The sequence below is a fragment of the Zootoca vivipara genome, chromosome 10, assembly GCF_965207765.1.
Source record: "Zootoca vivipara chromosome 10, rZooViv2.hap1.1, whole genome shotgun sequence".
Lineage (NCBI taxonomy): Eukaryota > Metazoa > Chordata > Lepidosauria > Squamata > Lacertidae > Zootoca > Zootoca vivipara.
The window spans coordinates 6,374,030-6,396,585 of NC_142593.1; the positions used below are offsets into that span (position 1 = coordinate 6,374,030).

General features: G+C 42.4%; 1 protein-coding gene across 1 annotated transcript; it reads right to left on the bottom strand.

Moving 5' to 3' along the window:
• Nucleotides 1-191: 191 nt before the first annotated feature.
• On the bottom strand, nucleotides 192-22,340 carry UBQLN1 (ubiquilin 1). Its single transcript, XM_035099688.3, has 11 exons — nucleotides 22,010-22,340; nucleotides 15,374-15,525; nucleotides 9,703-9,812; nucleotides 7,144-7,406; nucleotides 6,138-6,296; nucleotides 4,550-4,790; nucleotides 4,129-4,271; nucleotides 2,836-2,919; nucleotides 2,333-2,448; nucleotides 1,952-2,150; nucleotides 192-1,322 (listed from the first exon to the last, which is right to left on the bottom strand). Exons 1-11 carry the CDS (start codon nucleotides 22,169-22,171, stop codon nucleotides 1,167-1,169), a joined length of 1,785 nt encoding a protein of 594 aa, XP_034955579.3. The 5' UTR covers nucleotides 22,172-22,340; the 3' UTR covers nucleotides 192-1,166.
• Nucleotides 22,341-22,556: the final 216 nt, after the last annotated feature.

Consider the following 22,556-nt stretch of genomic DNA (forward strand, 5'->3'; position numbering starts at 1 on the left):
GAATGTTAGGAGCTCACACTAGTGAGGGAGGCCTGCTTTGAGACAATAATCTTCGTCATCACGTATTGAAAAGAACTCCAAATGCAAGTTACTGTTAAGGGCAAGAGGAACAAAGATGGTCCCAGCCTTAAATATGGTGGCTTGAATTTCTGCTGCTAGGGATAAAATGACTGCAAATAATTGCTCACAAAGAAGTTTAATTCATTTATTACCTGTGCACAAGAGAAATAACTACCAATAAAAACCCAAAAGATATACAGTATTTTTACATGGTGGTTAAAAGTAATTAGAATATCACATGACAGTGTCAGTGAAAGTATGAGTCCAATTACAAATCATAATGCAAGTTAGAATCTCAAGGGGAAAGCCAAAGAGCTTTAGGCAAAAGCAGTTTCAGAGCAAAAGGCTGTGCCCCTTCAATCCGCACAAAGATGAAGGTAATTTACAATCAATCCTTGTGAATATTTGAGACGTTACAATGCAGGTTTCTGTACAGTTGTAAAGATCAGGTCAGCAATCCTAGTATTTTAAAAGAATTTGCCAAAGCACTTCTGCTAAGAGATACTTGCTAAAGATGCTGTAAGATTCTACTCCATTGGCGGTGTCTCATGTCTTTCACTTATTCTGGCTCTGAGATGAAGATTTGCTTGGAAAAATATTGTTTCCGTGTTATACATTTTTAGAGACAAAAGAGCAAGAAAGTAGCTAAATCAAGTGGTATAAATCTTACAGCATTTTCCTAGCAAGAGAGACATGCCAAGTCACAATAAGCAATATGTACCCACAAATCATAGCTTCAATTAGTTTCCTCTTTAATTTGTATTCTACATAAATTACTATCAAAGGCTAATGTTTAAGAAGCAACTAAATTGGACAGTTGAAGGTCAGATAAAACCTGGTCACTCAACTGTATAAGCAATTTCCTTTTTTAAAAAAAATCACAATAAATGCAGAATGAAGAAGTGTTTGATGCATGCAACAACCAAGTGAAAAGCATTGATTCCCACTGTTCGAAGAAAACTACTGCACTCCACCTTAATGCATCAGACTGGGTTTAGTTAGAACAAGACAATTCCCAAGAGTCAGAATGAAATAAAGCTGGTATTTTAAAGATTTAAGAGCTGTTATCAAAAATAAATTACATTTTTCAAGTTTCAGAAATGTTGCTATGATGGTTGGGAACCCAGTAGCCTTTCAATGGCTGCATTGATATCACCTCCTGTTGCTATTAGAGCTTGTAGGTTTGCTTCACGGTTCAAAAAGCCCATTGCACTGAGCTGCTCCAGTTGCTGCTGAAATCTGACTTCTGGATTTTGTAATTGCTAAAAAGATAAATATATAAATTGATGTTATTTCTATACAGACATGTCTCCCCAACATGCAAAACTAAGGAAGGAGCCTAAGTTAGAAAACAAAATTTCAGCCAGTCTTTTTGCAAATAACTATTTTTCTAAACAGGCTGAAATGAAAAATGTTGAAGCAGTTGCTGAAGGATGGACAGGCTTCAAAGTTATAAGGATTCAAAGGTTCCCCCCTATTTCTGAGGACATGGACACTGATATTTTCACTGGGGCTATCAAGTATTTCAACTAGTTCCTGAAGCTGAGGTTTTAGACACCAGACTTCAGATTTGCCTATATATTTAAGCTCAAGGAATACAATGCTACTTGGAGTTAATCAGCAAGAAGGAAAGTCCAGCCATTTTATGGGAAATGGGGACACATCTTTCAGGGAGGTGGTCAGGGACCTAGGATACTTGTAGAACCCAAAGATTAAGCGGAATCTTGAGCAAAGGGCCCTTTACATAGGACAGTGGTTTGGAAAACAAAAGGTATGTTTCATCAACAAAACTAGCAGCTTTCTCAGTGAATAGACTTGAAAGCTGTATATGCTGATGGCTTATTTTAGTGATACAACAGGAGAGAAATAAAAACATAGCAATTACTGTTACCTGAGCGTTGGCTCCAGCAAGAGCCTGCAACATCTGCTGAACAAACTGCTGGTGTCCAGTTTCACCAGTTCCTGACGCTGGACTTGTAGTTTCATTTGGGACGGAAGGGGGCACGGCTGTTGCAGTAGGAATGCCAGTGCTTCCTAGTCCAGCACTTCCTAAACCAGAGTTTCCTAATCCAGCTATTCCAGGGTTAAATCTGCACAAAATAGAAGACACATTTAAGTTATTTATACACAAGAGGTAAGAATCGTACCTCAGTTTACTACAAAAAGGAATTTTATTTGTAACACAAATAAGGAACACACAAAGAACATAATAGAGGCATGGGTGCAAACTTACACTCAGACTATGAAAATAAAAAATCTTGCCAACTCTTACCCAGGTATAAGTCCTGGTGCTTCTGTTGCTAGAGTCTGCAAACCTTGCTGAATCTGTAGCAAAGCTTGCATAGCTCTAGGATTTGACATTGCAGATAACGTATCTGGATTCTGCATCTATTAAGAGAAACACGTGATGCGTCATACATGTGCAGACATGTCAAAATGATCATTTGGTAACAATTGGTTACGGAAATAGGTGCAAATGCATGAACCCCTGGAGACCAATAAAATGCTTTGGGTGGCTGCATGATGGTTCTGCACCAGGCACAGGCAACCTTGGCTCTCCAGATGTTTTGGAACTACAACTCCCATGATCCCTGACCCTGTTAGCTAGGGATCATGGGAGTTGTAGTTCCAAAACATTTGGAGAGCCAAGGTTGCCTATGCCTGTTCTACACCTTTGCAACCACAAAATGGTTTGCAACCTTTGTAACCATTTAGGATTAAAAATGGAATTGTTTTAAGGAAAGAATTGTGATAAGAACCTAATAGGTGGCTTACTTGTTGAAGGAAAGTTGGAATTTGTTGTCTCATTTGCTCTTGAAGCTGAGGATTCCCAGCAAACAAAGGGTTATTCAGCATCATCTGTAGAGATAAGCGAGTATTTTATCTGTAAAAAGCTGCAGAATTAAAAACTCCACCAGAAATTGGCAGCCTTACAGGTAGGATCAAAGCTTGCTTATTCTCATTCCTCCATCCAGCCCACCCGTCAAATTCCCCAAGCAGCCACACACACCTTTCTCATAAGAAGAAGAGGAGGACGAGGAGGACTTTGGATTTGATATCCTGCTTTATCACTACCTAAAGGAGTCTCAAAGCAGCTAACATTCTCCTTTCCCTTCCTCCCCCACAACACTCTGTGAGGTGACTGGGGCTGAGAGACTTCAAAGAAGTGTGACTAGCCCAAGGTCACCCATGCAGAGGGTGGGGTAAGGGTTATGTACCAGCAAGATTCAGCTTTTGTTCCGTCCAACCTGATCCTTAGCACATTTTGCTGGCTCCTCAGAAATACAAACATCCAACCACCAAAAATGAGCTACAGGATGCAGTTTGAAGTGCAGGAGAAAAGGCTCCCAAGCAGGGCAAGATGTGATATTGCTTTTGAGTTTTGTAAGCTACTTTGTAAGGCAGGATAGATTTAAAAAACAAAACCAGTTGACTAGAACTGCTAGAAAAGGCAATTAGTAGCAGTAGTCGCAAGAACTACCAGACGTCAGGAGCAATGAAACCGAAGTTGTCAGTCACGGGATGCTCAGGAGACAGTTCAGGGAATCTGCACAACTGTTGATGTTATAGGGTTGAAAACGGGAAAGACTGACCAGTGGGATGTGCAAACATCCACAAGGATCATGTCTACAATCTGGGAGCCAGTGTGGCTGTAGTTTTTGTTACTGGTGGTGATCTAGCTATATACAAGTTTATACTATTTACAAAGCTCATCTACATCCATTTATCCAAGGAGCAAAAAGCTTTGGAATACCCTCCAGCTACAATCAATAATCCAGTAACATCCCATCAGTATGTTGGAACAGAGGAAGCGCCTTATACCAAATCAGACCATTGGTCAATCTGACTCAGTTCACTGGCAGCCACTTTCAAGGCTTCAGACAGGGGACATTCCTATCCTTACCAGAGAGATTGAACCATGCTCTCTACCTCTGAGCTACAGCCCTTCCAGAATGAGAATTTGGATAAAATGAGAGACTTGGAAAAATATATTTGTAGACGTCCAGGATAGGATACCGTACCAGCAGCAATACTGCATTCCAAATCTTTATGCACTTTAGGACTTACCTGGGCTGCAAGATCAGGATTCTGGCTCAATGACTGCATCATGCTTCTCATGTAGGGGGCAGACAACATGTTCTGCATCAACTGTGGGTTTTCTGTTATTTGCTGCAACAAGCTCTGCATTCCGGGTGTGTTGAACATGCCAGCTTTAAAGAGGAGGAGACAACTTTCAGCAATTCAGGGATGCGATACCAGTTGTTAGTTAACAGCACTTCAAAGTGACACACAAGTCAACAGCAAAAAGAAAAACCAACAATTTTTGGCTGCTTTGTAGTGGACAGTAGCCGTTACTCCTTGAAAAGTTACATTTAACTCATAATTGAAGTTGAAGTCCAAACAGAAGTGAGAAAAGAGCCAACAGCCATGCCCTTGGGAGCTGTCATTTTGCAAGGAAGCCAATATAACTGCTGTGTAGTGAACATACCTCCTAGACCTGGTCCCAAATTCGGCATTGTTGAGCTCTGCCCTGTGTTTCCAGTGCTGCTGCCTCCAACACTGCTGCCTCCCCCACTGTCTCCGCTGTTGCTGCTATTGTTTGGGGAGCTCTGTGTGGTGGACGGAGGAGCCCAAGGATTTGGCAATGGGTCTCGGTTTTCTGTGCGAGATGGCTGGCTGTCTCCACCTGATGAATTGCTTACTAATGAAGCAAATGGGTTGCCTCCAAACTACAAAAGAAAAGTGCTTATGGATAAACAGGATTAAGGAGAAGCATTCTTATTCAACAGAACTTGCTTTGGAGCAGTCTCTGAAGACACATGCATGGCCACGATTTCACTATTTCAGTGTTGCACTGTGGCCCTTAGAAGAGGTGCCAACAGCTTGCTCAAGACCACAGTGCAAGATTTTGTAGTGGCCATGGTCAAGATTAAAGGTAAAGGTACTCCTGACCATTAGGTCCAGTCGTGGACGACTCTGGGGTTGCGGCTCTCATCTTGCTCTATAGGCCAAGGGAGTCGGTGTTTGTCCGCAGACAGCTTCCAGGTCATGTGGTTAGCTTGTTTTAAGAGTCCTACTATGAGCCACCTTTCAGAACTAATTTGGGACACTTCCTCGCCTGGTGCAGTTTAAGTTACAGATAGGAAACCTGTAGTCCCCAGATGTTGTCCAGATGGAGCACCTCACACCATCTCTTTATTCTATCTGAACAAACAACTGAAGAGCAGAGCATGGTCCAGAACTTCCAAGGAAGGCCATCCCCAGAGATTCACAGCACAGAGTTAAGCTATAGAATCCAGTCCCACAAGATACAGTGATGACCATCAGCTTGGATGGCTTTAAAAGAAGATTAGACAAGTGTATGGAAAATAAGGCTGTCATTACTAGCCATGATGGTTACTTGCCACCCCCACTGTCAGACAGAGTCAGCCTGTGAGTGCCAGTTACTGGGGAACACAAGGCTGGACTAGACAGACGTTTAGTCTGACCCATGATCTGATGTAACTTAAGTGAATCACTATCATTTTTTTAAAAGCAGAATGTTATACTCCAAAGCTGTTGAAGCACCAAGGAAATAAAATAACAGATTTAAAGCCGACCCATTTCTTCACCTTAGACCAGAACTATTGGGCTGTAGCTGAAAAACAGCAGCCTTGTGATTATTCTCCCCCAACATATATAACATTTTGATACTGTTAGCTGTGTCATGAAGCTTTATTACCTGCTTGATTTTATTTTTAACTCTCTTGTTTTATCATAGATAATGATGGTCACCCTGGACTCCTTTGAGAGGAAGGCTGGGGTATAAATTTAACAGATAAATAAATCATGTCTTAAGCCCTCCCATCCCCAGTCCACATCACTGACTGTGGCTGGCAGGGAAATGGCAAAGGTCAAGTGTACTGAAATATTACAGGAAGCAGGAAGAGCACTCAACACATGGTTGCTATTTTTGGCAGCAGCTATGAATGAAACAAAGGTTAAAAAGAAAAAATCCAAGCAGGGATAAATCCTTATTTGTACCTGAGGTAAAACACTTTAACTCAGCTTGGGCCCTCACCACCAGTCCTCCTCACCTGCTCTTGTGCTGCATTGAGCATTGGCTCCTGAATATCTGTATACATGCGTCGCAAAGCATTATAACCACCAGGTATACTTTCAAGGTTGCTCAAGGCACGGTCCTGGTTTCTCATCATTTCTTGCATCATTGCAGGGTTTCTAGCAAGTTCTAAAGTCTGGGAAATAAAATAGTTCACATTAGAAACACAAAGGTCTAAGACTGGGGTCCAATGAGCTACTTTAGGGGTGCTCAGAGGCTTGCAAATGTAGAGTGGACTTATTTTTAAAGAAATGTTTACAACCCAACTGGCATTAAGCTTTTCTTTTCTTTTTTAATTAGTCAGTTTCAAAAGTATTTGAGCAAAACTAAGTCCAAAAGCTCCCCTGGATGCATGGAATTGGCTGTGTGGCTCTTCTGATTGTTGAATATACAGTGTAGTTAAAATATAATAGGTGCCCTCAAGTTTGGCCCCCAACTTTACACTCCTTCCTTTTGCCACATAGTGGCTTCAGTGCAAAGACACTATCTTGCATTAAGCCACAGTTCTCTGCTATGTCTGAAGTGGACAACTCTCTCTTAAAGTCGATAAAGAAGCTAAGAATGTTAGCAGAGGAGGTGGAGGAGGGCACAGTCATAGCACTATTGTTTATGAACTAGGCCTTAACCTGTTTAGTTCAATGGTAGAGCACATGCCTTGCATGAGTTTCCAGGTTTAATCTGTGGCAAATCCAATTAATGGATCTCTGGTAGGCAGACCTGGACCAAGGCCTCTGCCTAAGAACTTGGGAGAGTCACAGCCAGCCATAGTTGACATTACTGGGCTAAATAGACCAATGGTTTGAAAAGTCAATGGTAAGTCAGTTTTTAATTTGGAAAAGTGGCAAAAACAAGAAAAATACTCTTAGTAAATGTTTCAGCAGTTATGTTAAATATAGTATGTCACAGAATTGGTTTGTAGTGTGCAGAAATGAATCAGTATACAAACTGCAAACACCTACTTTATAGATCTACTATTCACATACCTGTCTCATTATATCTGGATTATTAAGCATATGGCTGATCTCTGGATTTCGCTGTATCAACTGCTGCATCTGAGGATTAGCCATAATTAACTGTCGCATTAGGTCTGGATTTGAAAGCATGCTCTGAACAAAAGGATTCTCCATAATCTGAACCATCATCTCTGGATTGGACATGAGCTGTCGTTGCATTTGACTCTGTAATTCTGAGAAGTTTGATGTATTCAGGCCTAGGCTACTCAGGCTTGCAAGTCCTCCGAGACCACCTTGGGGGTGCAGGGAGAGAAAGAAGAAAATGCACTTTCTAAACATGTTCCTAGATCAGTTTCTATTTCTGCAAATGTTTATCATATCATAAAACAACAGAAACCATTTTCTAGCAGCAGCACCCCCAAAATACTCTATCCCTGTGTGTTTGTTCACATCACAGAAACATTCAACTAATGCGACAACTTGTAATATGAAGTATTGGCTAACTAATAAGTCTATTGAAAATAAGGACTAGGACACTGATTAACACCGACTGCATTCTAAGTATCTGAATATTTTAATAACACCCTATAAATGTTATCTACCAGAAGTTCTTTATCAAAACTAATTCTGGAGAGGGGAAGTTTTGCAAAGGCCCCCTGCAGCCTGGTCTGTATACACATGATGCAGCAATTTTGCTGAAGCTAGCCTAGGTCTTGGTCAGTGACTGCACAGAAATGCCATACGCCAGGGGTCAGCAAACTTTGTCAGCAGGGGGCCGGCCCACTGTCCCTCAGACCTTGTTTGGGGCCAGACTATATTTTGGGAAAAAATATGAATGAATTCCTATGCCGCACAAATAACCCAGAGATGCATTTTAAATAAAAGGGCACATTCTACTCATATAAAAACATGCTGATTCCTGAACCGTCCACGGGCCGGATTTAGAAGGCAACTGGGCCGCATCCGGCCCCCGGGCCTTGAGTTTCCGGCCTTGACCCCTGCCATACGCCTTGAGTTTCACAAAAGGAAACAAGGATAGAAATGTAAATAAGGATTCTCTCCACCTCCCCAATTTTATTGTGACAGCAATTTGCTTTCACCCACATTTTATCTAGGGTTGCAATATTCAATACAACACGTTTGTTCAGTTTTACTTGAAGAAAAGGAGTTGCTGTTCTTAATCGTCTATCAATATACAAATATATATAAAGAGGCATATTCTCTTAGTTTTAAAAGCAAGCTCCAATCCTTTTGATTCAGAATGTATCTCTTGAAGGGTTAAATATTGAAAAGACTTCCAGTGGAGCTCTCTCTCCCTCCACAAAATTCCTGCTTTAACTTCTATCTTTCCTTGGATATTCAATATACTCTCTCCGTTATCAAACAGAACACCTGAAACTAACTGAATGAAGCCAAACATTTGCACCAAAGTTTACATGTTAAGAATTCATAGCCCTGAACATACTTTGGCGATGAAATAAATCAAGGTACATTGTACAAAACTGCCAAAAATTATACTGTTGCTCTCTGATTTTAGTACTCAGTTTTGGGGCATTGGTGTGTTGATGCCTAGAATAACTTGGTAATAGCTAGTCTGAGCCTAAGCTGTATTAAAAGCAGTTTACCACTGATATTTTGATCTGCTAATCAGTTCCTCCTTCTACTTGTGAGAAGATGCAGTGTTTATCATTTGTTTTCCTTTATTCAGTGGGCCATTCAGTACTTCTAATTAGTGCTTTACAGTTGTCTTGACAACTCAAAAAACTAACACCTTTTATTGAAACCTGATATTCACTAGTCCTGTTCTCACAGTATGTCCTGCAGAATGTGCTCAGAAGGAAAGCAGGACCACAGTAGCAAGCTCTCCCCTGGCCAAGGGCCATTCCGTTAACTGTCTGGAAAAGTACATGTATAGTTGTATGTACACCTCTAATGTTGTGCAATCAGACCTCCACTCATACAATGGGGTTTCTTCCTTCCTCTCTACTCTCCTGCAGCCCCTCTACACTCCGAATCTGTTTATTGTTGTTTATATTTATTTGTGACTTTAACAAGAAGAAAAACAAACACCCCCAGAAAACCTTTTGGGGACACATGGGTATGGACAGCCTTAAGAGAGGAAATCTCTTCCACCTGCAGAGTTTGATCCATTGGTAGATACCACTGAATTTCACTACGGACTCCAAGAAGGCATTCAACTGAACCTAGAACCATTTATTCCTAGGACTACACACACATTTATTCGCTCAAGAGAACACATGTATCTAGTAATCCAGCAGTATAATCATATCCAACTAGAGCTCAATTGGAAAACACCCATCTTCTCATTCTCTTAAGCCACCCAGCAGATTTTTCTACAGCTCCTTGTTTAAAGGTGAGAAAAGATTACATTCAGTCTCACGGCTACTCACTAAAAACTAGTAAGAAACAGCTTCTATAAAACATACAAATATAAACTTTATTTGAAAAATATACCTACAGCAAGACAAATATGTTTGAAAAAGTTATTTGTATGATTGAAACAACCAAACTACATTAGGAAAAGTAGCATTCTTATTCAAGAAGCTCTCCAACACTATGGAGCCTTACCCAAACCAAAAGGACTGGTGTTTGTTGAATTTGTAGAGCTACTGGTGGATGCTGTTGTGGTAGCAGTACTCCCTGCAGTAGTTGTTTGCTGAGCTGAATTGTCATGTGATCTAAAGACATATAGAACAAGAACACTTCAACTAATGAGGACATTTACAAGAGATTCAAAATAAAAAGGTTATTGGAAAGGCCAATTTACAAATACAGTCATACCTCAGGTTACAGACGCTTCAGGTTGCGCAATTTTGGGTTGCGCACTGCACCGAACCTGGAAGTACCGGAATGGGTTACTTCTGGGTTTCGGCGCTCGCGCAGAAGTGCTAAATTGCGCTTTGCGCAAACCCAGAAGCGCCGAATCGCAACGTTCACAACTCGAGCATCCACTTGAATATGGACATTCAGAAGCAATTCAATTCTCTCATTTAGCAGTTATGTTAAACATGAACTATTAAACCAGAACTATTCATTCATATTTTAATAAATCACTTCAATACTATTTTCTGAACATAAAATTAAACACAGGGCTCTATTTTTGCCTATTACAGGAGAAGGAATGCACTACATATGAGGAAATGATATAGTAAAGTGTCTTCTAGTAGTAGGCTTGTCTTCAGCAGGTGGGTCAGGGCCAATATGTAGGTTGTATTCCAACCTAAGGCAAGTCACACGAGTTAAGTACCACCACCTTTTGTTTGCTGTTTAGGGTTTTTCCTTAAGATGAAAGTAAAGGCAAAAAACAAACGGGGATAAGGTAGCCATATGCAGAGGAGACTACAGCTAGTTTATTTTTGATCATTGCACGGAGAATATTCCATTGTTTGCATGTGGTCCTACTACAGAGAGGAATATACTTAGCAGCTTTATTTCAATATGTAAGAGTATACAGTCTGGTGCTGATAAAGAGAAATCCTCAGACTGAAAAAGTTAATGACTACTGTTCTAGTACAGCACATGACACACCAACAAAGTGGTTTTCAACCAGTGTACCATGGCACCCTGGGGTGCCTTGAATAATGGTCAGGCGTGTCGTGGGCAACACTGGCCTCTGTCCCTCCTTCCTTCCCTCCCTCCTCTGATGCCCTCTCATGTCTCTGCCTCCCAAAGGCTTGCACAGCTGTTTGTTGCAGCAGCCCTGGCCTCAAGCTCAGCAGGCGAATGGTGCCTCTGGGTTGGCCAGGGGGTGCTGGTAACCAGGAGCTGAGGCAGACTTGGAGTAAGCAAGCAAGTGGGCTAGGGAGCCCAGCCAGCGATTCCGCCAGCCCTTGTTGTTTGGATTGGATGGACAAGTGGAAGGCTCAACAGGCAGGCAGGCGCCACACTGGACTATCTTGTGCTTGAGAGCCAGTGTGGTGTAGTGGTTAAGAGCGGTAGACTTGTAATCTGGGGAACCGGGTTCGCGTCTCCGCTCCTCCACATGCAGCTGCTGGGTGACCTTGGGCTAGTCACACTTCTCTGAAGTCTCTCAACCCCACCCACCTCACAGGGTGTATGTTGTGGGGGAGGAGGGGAAAGGAGATTGTTAGCCGCTTTGAGACTCCTTCGGGTAGTGATAAAGCGGGATATCAAATCCAAACTCTTCTTCTTCTTCTTGCTGTGTGCAAGGCCTGCCTGGAAGCTGAGTGCCTGGTGCCGAAGGGGAGGGACCTCCCCTTGAAGGGGAAGGATATGCTTGCCAACAAAGGTCCATATAGTTAAAGCTATGGTTTTCCCAGTAGTGATGTATGGAAGTGAGAGCTGGACCATAAAGGCGGCTGATCGCCGAAGAACTGATGCTTTTGAATTATGGTGCTGGAGGAGACTCCTGAGAGTCCCATGGACTGCAAGAAGATCAAACCTATCCATTCTGAAGGAAATCAGCCCTGAGTGCTCACTGGAAGGACAGATCCTGAAGCTGAGGCTCCAATACTTTGGCCACCTCGTGAGAAGAGAAGACTCCGTGGAAAAGACCCTGATGCTGGGAAAGATTGAGGGCACAAGGAGAAGGGGACAAGATGGTTGGACAGTGTTCTCGAAGCTACGAACATGAGTTTGACCAAACTGCAGGAGGCAGTGGAAGACAGGAGTGTCTGGCGTGCTCTGGTCCATGGGGTCACGAAGAGTCAGACATGACTAAATGACTAAACAACAACAACTTTTGTATGCAAGTAACATATACTGGCCAGAAAAAGAAAGATGAAAGCAAGAGTACTAAAAACTTAGATCAGCTCCTACTGAATAGGCTGCTTGCCAGGTCTCTGTAATGTTTATCAGAGGTACAGCGCTGGAAGACAAATAGTATTTGCATTCACGTAATCATCTGTGCTATTTCACAAACCAGTTGACAAGTCATTGTTACCAAACTCAAAGTTGCATGCTAAATAGCTCCAATATTCTCTTTTTTCATTATTGGTTTGGTGACAGCAGGGGGGAAAATAACCATTCAAATTTAGCTAGAGAAGCTAAAGGATGATTGTGAAATCAATGCTGGGCAAAGGAAATCCAGCACTTCAATTAGCCACTTTCCTCAACATGCAGGGAATGGTGGTGCTACAGTATCAAAACACTATTCAATTTACAAGCAAAATTGTGTGGCAAATTTCAATGCTATAAAACTAATTTGTTGTGTCCTACTCAGAGTAGACCTGATAAAATTAAGAGACCTAAATTAGCCTTATCTAATAATCTCAATGGGTCTACTCTGAGTACATCCAATGTTTGCTGCAGCTCATTGCTTAATTAATTAGTATTACAATTGTAGGAATAGCTGTGACATGATGCAACAGCAGGAAAGGATTGCTGTCTAAGCCTGCTAAGAAAAATACTCCAGAAGGATTCTTGCTCCTGGGGCTCATTTCTCATACAGACACAGCAAAGCTTTTAAAAGGCAGTAAACACAGAATGGAATATATCCCAGGCTCTTGATTCTTTCCATGTGGAAAATGAAAATTCCTCAAAGCCCAGATCTGCTTTTTGAAACAGCACAGACATTTTTTCTCAGCTAACTCATGTCCGACATGAAACAGCTTGGGTTGCTTGCGGTTCTTCCCTAGATTCATGAATTTAGAAGCCAGTCAATCTGTCTTGATGCTACTCTTGGACCAGTAATCTTCTGAACACGAATGCTTCCTGGTAGTCAAATATCTCATTGTGTGTGAGTGGAGATGACTCACAGAACTGTATTTGTCTGACACTCCAGTTCTAAATATTTACCAGGCTTATTGGATGCATTTGCATAAAATTGGCTTTCAATCAGCCTAATGAATGCAAAATAAGCAATATTTTACATATCAAAGAAAGTATGTGTTATTTAATTACAAGGCTGAGTTGTGTGACCATTAAGTGTTGGTAGGAAGGACAGAGAAAAACTTGTGTCTTAAGAACCAAAGCAAGTGCTGTAACTCTCCAATGGTTTGACTCGTCCACTGTCCCTTGAGACGGATGGATGCCAACAAGAGACTGGTGAATCCTTGTGTGGGTTTTAAAGGCCTAGTTCAGATGACTCTAGCTATGTTTTAAATGATAGTGAATGAACCACAGCTAGCCTTGGGTTTGTATGTTCCCCTTCCCTCTCCTCCTCCACCATGTGAGAAGAGGAAAGGGTCTTGCTCAATTGTGTCCACAAGCAAGTAGACTCAATTTCGGGGGGGGGGCTGGAGAAAGGAAGAGTAAATACTGTCGTGCAAGTGGGCTTCCACTTGTGTGACACCAGACTTTATGGATTTCCCCCCCTACATAAATATGACCAACTGTACTGGAGAAAAGTACAAATGATGCATATAGTGATTTTGTGCTACAGTATTTATTACAAGCAAATGCAGATGATGGTAACAGGATGTCACTACAAGTGGGATTCCTGTAGTCTTAATCCCTTCCAAGGTACACAATCTTTCCAACACAATATTAAGTGCTCATGTTGGGGGGAAATGTGGAAAGTAGCTCTTAATGTTGCTGAAATCCTGGCCATTTGTGATCATAAGAACTCTGCTGGATCAGTCCAGCGGGTCACTCTAGCATCCTGTTTTCCCACAATAGCTAACCAGATGCTTCTGGGAGGTCCACAAGAAAGCAACAGTTCTCTCCCATTGCCTCTCTCCAGCAAATCCAGAGATTTCATATAGGCACCATTACTAACAGCTGTCAACAGGTATACACCATCCCTTTTAAAACCATCTATGCCAGTTGCCATCATTACATCTTCTGGAAAGCCAAATAAATAATGTCTGCAGGATCACCCTTAGCTACATGTTTGCTGACACTTTCAAATTGCTCCAAATGCATGCTGAGCGAGGATTTCCCTCCGGACAAACCATGCTGATTCTTCCTTAGCAAATCTTGTTCTTCTGTGGTCTAAAAATGAGCCTTTAATAATTCTTTCCACCAATTTACTCAGTGCTGATACAAAGCTAACTGGACTGTTGCTTCCTTGATCTGCTTCTAAAGATCAGTGTTTCATTGGCTATTTTCCAGTAATGTGTTACAGAAGCAAATTTTAGGGAAAACTTGCAGGTCAAGTTTTGTCCATGTAAACTCAAGCAGATTATGATACCATGGTAGCTTATTAAAATTTGTCAGGAAGTGCAAGAACTTAGAAATAACAAGACTAAAAAAAATGCTCTTTTTTACATACAGTGGTACCTTGGGTTACAGGCGCTTCAGGTTATGGGCCGCGGGAAACCCGGAAGTACCAGAAAGGGTTACTTCTGGGTTTCGCCGCTCGCGCATGCAGAGGTGCATAAGCGCCAAATTGCATCAAGCACGTGCGCAGACACAGTGCTGCAGGATATGAATGCTGCGGGTTGCAGACGTGCCTCTGTCACGGATTACGTCCACAACCCGAGGTTCCACTGTATTCTAAAAAGATGGCGCAGGCATGGATATCTGATCCACATCCTCTGTAATGATGACACTCAAAGGGTTATATACAAAGCAGTGTTAGAAACTCCGATATATAAACCAGGCACCAAATGGTTCTTTAAACCAGTTGCCAAAACGGAATGTCTAGTTGCCACTTTGGGGGCAGACAGTTCCTAAAATTCATTCTGATTGTGCAGTTAAAATATAACGAATAGAATTCTACAGGATGTGTTGCTAGTGTGTGAAAACAGTCAAGATCCAAGGATCCCCAGGCATGCACCTCCAGACGGTGGAGATGTCAGCTGCCATCCTAGTGTGCAGGTATCTTCACTTGGTTGCAAGTGGCCAATAGGCACATTTTGCACCTGGCTGACGGATTTTGAATGCTTATCCAAAGTTGTCTGCTTGTGCAACTGTTGAACTTTGCCCAGTTTCTCTAAAATCTGCCACACTTTCAATCCTTGAGCGAAAGTAACATAGACGACAACTTGGCAGAAAGAGAGAGACACTGAGGCTGACCGACCTCTCCAGTTCTACAATGGGACATGAGTGGTGAGAAAGCATGACTTCTGCAGGAAGAGCCAAATGCTCATCAGCACCACCTGGAAATTTTACACAAACTGCCAAGAGTTCAGACTACACAGGAAGCACACACAGATATAAGATACATAAAGATACCTTTGCCATTTGCAGCAACCAAATCTTTTACTGGCTTTGTTTTGTTCTATTGGTTTAAATTAAACACAATTCTGAAGCAATTCACCTTGACCAAGACTGTCACAGATGGAAGTAACCATGAATAACTGAACAGAAGATAATACCCCCCCTCCCAGCCTACCTGTTTTGTGTTTTGATGACAAGGTGAACGGTAAGCCCATCATGGATCCCATGCTGGGTCAATGTATCTTGATCTTTTAAAATTTTTCCAGCAAATATCAACACAAGTTGGTCAGTGTGGGCTTTAAAACGCTTCGAGATTTCTTCCTTGAACTGGAAAAGAGTGCATAATTTCATTCGCAGGATTAACTTATTTAATTCACTTCTAAGCATTACCAATGTACCAGAGTATGTAGTATTTTAAGTATGCACACATACATTAAGGAGGTAACACATCCAACATTAATCCAAGGTTGAGGGAAATATTAGAAGAGATTGGAGGAGGGTGTTTGTGGGGAGGAGAAAATTCCAATTGTACAAGCAGAAATTATTGTACTGTTGGAGCAATAGCCTTAAAAGTACACTGGATTTCACCCGAAGTGTGGAATAATTTTACTGACATTTTCTATATAAATATTTAAAGACAACACCACATTAGTTAAACCACTGAGCCTAGAGCTTGGCGATTAGAAGGTCGGCGGTTTGAATCCCCGCGATGGGGTGAGCTCCCGTTGCTCGGTCCCAGCTCCTGCCAACCTAGCAGTTCGAAAGCACAAAGTACAAGTAGATAAATAGGTACCGCTCCAGTGGGAAGGTAAACAGCGTTTCCGTGTGCTGCTCTGGTTCACCAGAAGTGGCTTAGTCATGCTGGCCACATGACCCAGAAGCTGTACGCCGTCTCCCTCGGCCAGTAAAGTGAGATGAGCACCGCAACCCCAGAGTCGTCTGCAACTGGACCTAACGGTCAGGGGTCCCTTTACCTTTTTATTGCTGCTAAATACTTAAGAAATGATTTATACATATCAATGGGAATGTAGAGAAACAGATTACTCCAGTAGATCACAAGTCTGTTATCACCTGTAGAATTCAGTTTCCAGAAAATCACTATTCATTTAATTCTCCTTCAGATTTGGCAGGGAGGTTAGAGACTGAGCAAACACTGAAGTGGCTGGGGGCTTTTCCATGTCAAGTGATCCAGGGACTTTGACCTCACCATTTTATATTGCTTTCAGTTTCAGTTTCCTAAAAGTAGTATAAGAGAAGGTCCCAGGACTGTTTTTAATTTTTTTATCTCATCCAGTTTTTGAGTTATGAGGGATCAAAATAAAAAAACCGACAATTTTGGCCTTGCAGACTACACAAAAACCTTAAAAGCTCAGTCCGGATTTTAGATACCATATTTCAGAACCAAAAGTACCAATCTCTTTAGAACTTCATAGGCTTTAATATGATATGAACTTCCCCTCCCCTAAAACTGCTCCAGACAGTCAGAGGAATTGTTGCTGCTGTTCTCCAGAACATATGTAGGGAGTGCATGGGGAGAGGACGGGGAAGGGAAGTTGCACAGCTAAAACTGCTTCCACCAGCAGAACTGTGCTGGGTACAACCTATTGAAATCAATGGACATCCCAAAATTTGGTCCATTAATTCCAATGGGTCTACTCTGGGTATGATACTTCCCAGTGTGTTTCCCCGTATTGCCTAACAAAACCTATTTGGGAGGAGGGGAAGATTATGCATGCTACTTCCAGGTTGGCATAGTTAACAGGTCCAATCTTGGGCCTTCTTGGGAGAACAGAGGGGCTTTGGATCAAGCACATCCAAGGCTATCCAGCCCAACTTCAGGCCCAGTGGTGTGGAAACTGGTCCAGAAATTCGTTAGTAAAAATGAATGGATGCCAAATGCAAGTATAACATTAGGCAAGGCTGACAGCTTCAAAATTTTAAGGTGAGATAATACATATATGCCACTGATTTGTATTTGAAAGAACACTGAAACAACAAATGTATAATTTTAGAATACTTTGCCATGAATGATTATGTATTGTTCTAGTTATTAATTAATCTACATTTTTTTACAATTTATTATTGTTTTTATTTATTAACCGCTGTCCTATCTCCTTTAACATATTTAAAGACAGATTTTATCATCCTTAAATAAATCAAGTACCAGGAATTAACTGAATTCACCTCACTGGCTATGCAGGTTAAACCAAACCAGTCTTATTTAGCCTCAGACTGCTAGTGAAAATGAAAGTAAAATGGAAATTCATTTTAATTTCACTTTCAGTGAAGGCACAAATTTCTGAGCATTATATAATTTCTTTTCTTGAGGTGGAGAAAATGAAAATGCTTGCATAAAATCTTTTTCCCCTCTATTTTTTTGGTAGTGCATCTGGTTACTGAGTCATAACAATGTTGAACCAGGAAAAAGCCTAGTTTTTGGCATCATCATAATGAAGCCACTGAAGCCAGGGAAGCTATGTTATGAACTGCCCTGAGATCTGCAGGTAAAGAGCAGTATACAAAATTAAAAAATAATGAACACACAAAAAATGAACACAAGATACTTTTATTTGCTAAATATAAAATAACGCAAACATGCTTAATTATATCACTGACTAAAGCAGGCATCCCCATACTTCGGCCCTCCAGATGTTTTGGACTACAATTCCTATCTTCCCCGACCACTGGTCCTGTTAGCTAGGGATCATGGGAGTTGTAGGCCAAAACATCTGGGGGGGGCACAGTTTGGGGATGCCTGCTCTAAAGCATCAGAGGATTTTTCTGGTTGCAATTGCCCTATATTACATTCAGACAGCGGATCTAGTGGTTAGGATTACTATTAGTAGATTAGGATCTACTAATGTTGCCTATGACACCTACTATTGCAACCCAAACATACCAGTATTTGTCCAAACAACGTTTTTAGCTTTGAATCATCCAATGGAGACTGAAATCACTTGTTCTTTACTATACTGTAATTTTGCTTAGTCGGATGTTTAAAGTTACAACCCCAGGAAATCATAATTGTCCTTTTCCACTGAAATGAGTATAAGCACACAATCCCGCCAATAAAAAATAGAATTTGCTTGAAGAAAATGGAATCTAACTTTGGCCCTAACCATGCCATCATCACAGGACACAATTCTATTGGTCCAGGAACATGAATTAGATTTTTGCTGAAGGGGAGTACTGTATGGCTTTATTAGGAGTCCTACCTATACCACATCAAACAGCAAAAAGGTCCACCCACATTAACATGCAATGCATTGCACCATACTGTGGAAGCAAGGGAAACAAAGACCATGCTACATTGTTGCAAATTACACCATGCTTTATTTGTGGATTCCTATGGGCTTGTGATATTGGTGGTTTTGGTTCAAAGGCAGAACACAAGCTCATCTCCAAAATACACTAGCAAATTTCATCAAAGTAACTATCTAATCCAGGGGTGGCCAACTCCCAAGAGACGGCAATCTACTCACAGAGTTAAAAACTGGCAGTGATCTACCCCCTTTTTTGGGGTTCAGGTCAAGGTTGTTGAACTTTTTCTATGAAGGAAAGCCCTGGGTTTTGGGGTTCAGGTCGAAGTTGTTGAGCTTTTTAGGGAGGAGGAAAGCCCTGTTTTGGGGGGATTCAGGTCGAAAATGTGAGCTTTTTTTTAGGGGAACTAAAGTTGTTGAGCTGCTTTGGGGGGAGCCAGTGATCTACCACAGACGTCCAGTGATCTACCGGTAGATCACGATCTACCTGTTGGACGTGCCTGATTCTAATCTATTGATTGGTGACATCACCCTTTCTGCATAAACTGAGTAAGACACATTTTTAAGAACTGTTTTTAGATAAATCAACATACGGTAACCTTTCTCGAGCTAGTCATGGTAATATGAAAGGGCGCTGAAATTATAGGCAAAATGTATTAATGTATCTCCAATTATACATGAACTAAGGATCCTGATTACACAGAAATTGTTTAAATCCAAGTACTTCAGGCTCCACTCCAGTACTAGTGCAGCAGCCACCATAATTTAAAAGATAGCTGAGACCGGAACAGTACCCCAAGGTGTACAGCAACTGAAAGCCTGGAATAACAGGATTATGGCTCTCAAGTATTTATCAAGATTTTATTCAAAGATGTGTCCCAAAGTGGAACTTTCTCACTGTTTTTCACAAGTACTCTGATCTAGATTTCATATTTATGTTATTTTCCCTGCTGATGCCCCACATTCTCCCCCTGCTCGTCTGTGCATATCCCATAAACAACGGTAGCAATTGTGGCTGGAAGGATTCTGGCTCAGTAATAAGATTCTGGCTCATTAATAGAGCATCTGCTTTGCATGCAGAAGGTTCCAGGTTCAATCCCTTGCATGCCAAGGTAGGGCTCCAAAAGTCCTGTTTGATATCCTAGAGAGCCACTGCTAGGCAGCATTGACAATACTGAAATAGATAGACAAATTATCTGACTTTGTACAAGGCACCTTCATATGTTCTTACTTACAATGGGGAGATTGAAGGAAGCGATTCCCAAGAATACACAAAAACTGGGTTATATGCCAGAATTCAGAGGAAAAGTTGAATGCAAATTGGCTTCCAGTATCTTTAATTCAGGTCTTGCAAGTGCTTGCAAGAAATAAAGTAACAGTAAAGAGTTTATTAAACTGGACAAAGTACTTGTGATAACAAGCCTTAGTTTTTCAGGTAGAACCAGTTTTAGCTTAATTAAAATAGCCATAACCAAGATATACATCCTGCATATTTTAAGTAGGGAAACTTAAGTAATTTATAAATGCAAGTCATTACCATTTGTGGACAAGAATTCATAAATTCCTTCTACATCAAGGAGTCAAACAAAGTTTACCACTTTATACCTATTACAAGAAGTCCAGTGTCAATAGCAATGGAAGAAAACTGAAACCCATAAGCTCTTTTTAAAGACTTGCAAGACTTTATTTACTACATAAAATGACCCTATACTGCAGTTACTTACAATTTAAAAATTCCAATTCCAGAGAGAACAGAGGTACCTGCATTGTTTTGAAATATTAAATGGCCTATTCCTAGAAGCAACAAAACTGCAATGTTTTAATAAACTGAATGAAATGACCAGAACTGACTAGTGTAACTGTTATTATTGTTTGGGTAGTAGGAAATTAGTGTCATCCCAACTGCATATTGTTCCTCTATGAGCTAGCAAGTAATCAAGGTGGCAGAACCCTAGACAAAGATAGCCACTCTACTATCAAGTGTCAATTTGAGAAAGTCATCTCACACCTGTAAAAAATTAAGATGTCAGATACATACAATGTCCTTTGCACATTCAAATGACAATGTGATTAGGAGTCTCATTATTTGTATGATCAAAAGATTGGCTACTCACTCACACAATGTTCCGGGGGGTCCCCAAACTAAGGTCCGGGGCCCGGATGCGGCCCAATCACCTTCTAAATCAGGCCTGTGGACGGTCCGGGAATCAGCATGTTTTTACATGAGTAGAATGTGTCGTTTTATTTAAAATGCATCTCTGGTTATTTGTGGGGCCTGCCTGGTGTTTTTACATGAGTAGAATGTGTCCTTTTATTTAAAATGCATCTCTGGGTTATTTGTGGGGCACAGGAATTCGTTCATATTTTTTTTTCAAAATATATGCCGGCCCCCCCACAAGGTCTGAGGGACAGTGGACCACCCCCCTGCTGAAAAAGTTGCTGACCCCTAATATAGATCTTGCTAGCATTTATCTTCTAGTCTCTGAAGTTTGTCTTTGAGCTACTATGTTTAGAAGCTTAACATTTTACAGTAGCCTTTTGTTACCAAATGACCAGGCCTAGTTAATATATATGACTCATCCAAGACATTAAAGGCTGAGAAGAAACGAATTCAAAGCACTGAAGTACTGTAGTCTAGTCGTGCAGATGACTCGGCAGCTACCGGTACCATATTCAAGTCCAAAGTATAATGACACTCAGATTTTTCAGTAATACATACACATAGAATACTGCATACAATCAGAAAAACATACTGTAGTGATAGTTTAAGTATCAACTAATGATAAGATACAGAGGACCACTTAAAATCTGTCAGAAAGTACCGGCGTGTAGGGAACAACATAGAAGCCATATGCAGACACAAAATCCTCTTCCACATATTTTAACCTCCTAGGCGCAGCTTGTACTTTTGTGTTCTATATACAGTAGCAGTGTTACACCAAAGTACTTAGAGAATCTTCTATGTAGAGTCAACATTTTCCCCTGAGGTTCCCGTTTTACACTTTAAAATCGGCTAGTCGCTTGCCCGCCTTCCCGCCTCGCAGATCTGCCTCGCTCCTTTGTGTTCCCCTCCTAGACAAAGCCACCGCATCTCTGGGGCTTCCCCTCGACGCTACGCCAGGCTCTCTCTGCCTGCCACCAACAAGTCTGCCCCGACTTCCTCGACCGGTTTCATCCTACGCGCGCCTGCTTGGGAGTCAGCCTCTCCGAACCGCACGGGCCTCGCTTGCAAACGGACACGTCGTCCAGAACCGGGCTGCGAGCCCTCTCTCCGCCTCTTTCGCCGGTGTCGTCGCTAGAGGAAACGCACCTGGAAGAACGACGAGAGAGACGCGCTCCCTTTGCAGCCGAGTCACTCCGACCCCTTTCCGAGGCCTTAGCTGAGGCAAGAGCTCCGCCCGCGAAAGAGCTACGCAGGGGCGCCGACCGGTTTCCGTCTTCGCCTCTCCCGGGGCGGGCGTGGAAGTAAAGGGGACATCTGTTTCCCCCCCCCGCCCACTCGCGCGGCGGCAGCGGCCACGCCCCTCCCCTCCCCCCGTCCCCGGCCTCACCTGCCGGATGCTGCTGGTCTCTGGGACGGCGAACTCCTCCTTCTCCTTGGGGGTTTTCACGGTGACTTTGATGATCCGCGGCTCCGAGGCCGAGGCGGCCGGGCCGGGGGTCTCGTCGGGGCTCTGCGGCCCAGGAGGGCTCTCGCTGCTGCTCTCAGACATGGCGCGCGCACGGGGGGGGAGGGGAGAGGGAGGACGGGCGGCGGAGGGGCCTCCTGGACTCGTTAGCCCAGCCGCGCAGGGAACGCTGGGAAAGGCAGATCCTCTCCTACCGCTTCGCGGCCTCTCTTTCTCGCTCCCCGATGCCGCCAAAGCTCTCGCACTCTCGGAGAGTTCAACGGAAACAGCCCGGCTCAGCCGCGGCGCCTGCTGATGACGTCAGGAATCGGGGAAGTTACTAGAAAAGAGGAACCGACTTGGCCGGCAACTGAGGAGGTGGAACTCGGGAGCGTGTTGCGCATGTGTAAAAAGAAATTGGGGGAGGGGGAGAGAGAGAGAGGGAGAAGAGAAGCACGGTGCGCGTGCGCACATCGGAGGCCCACGCTTA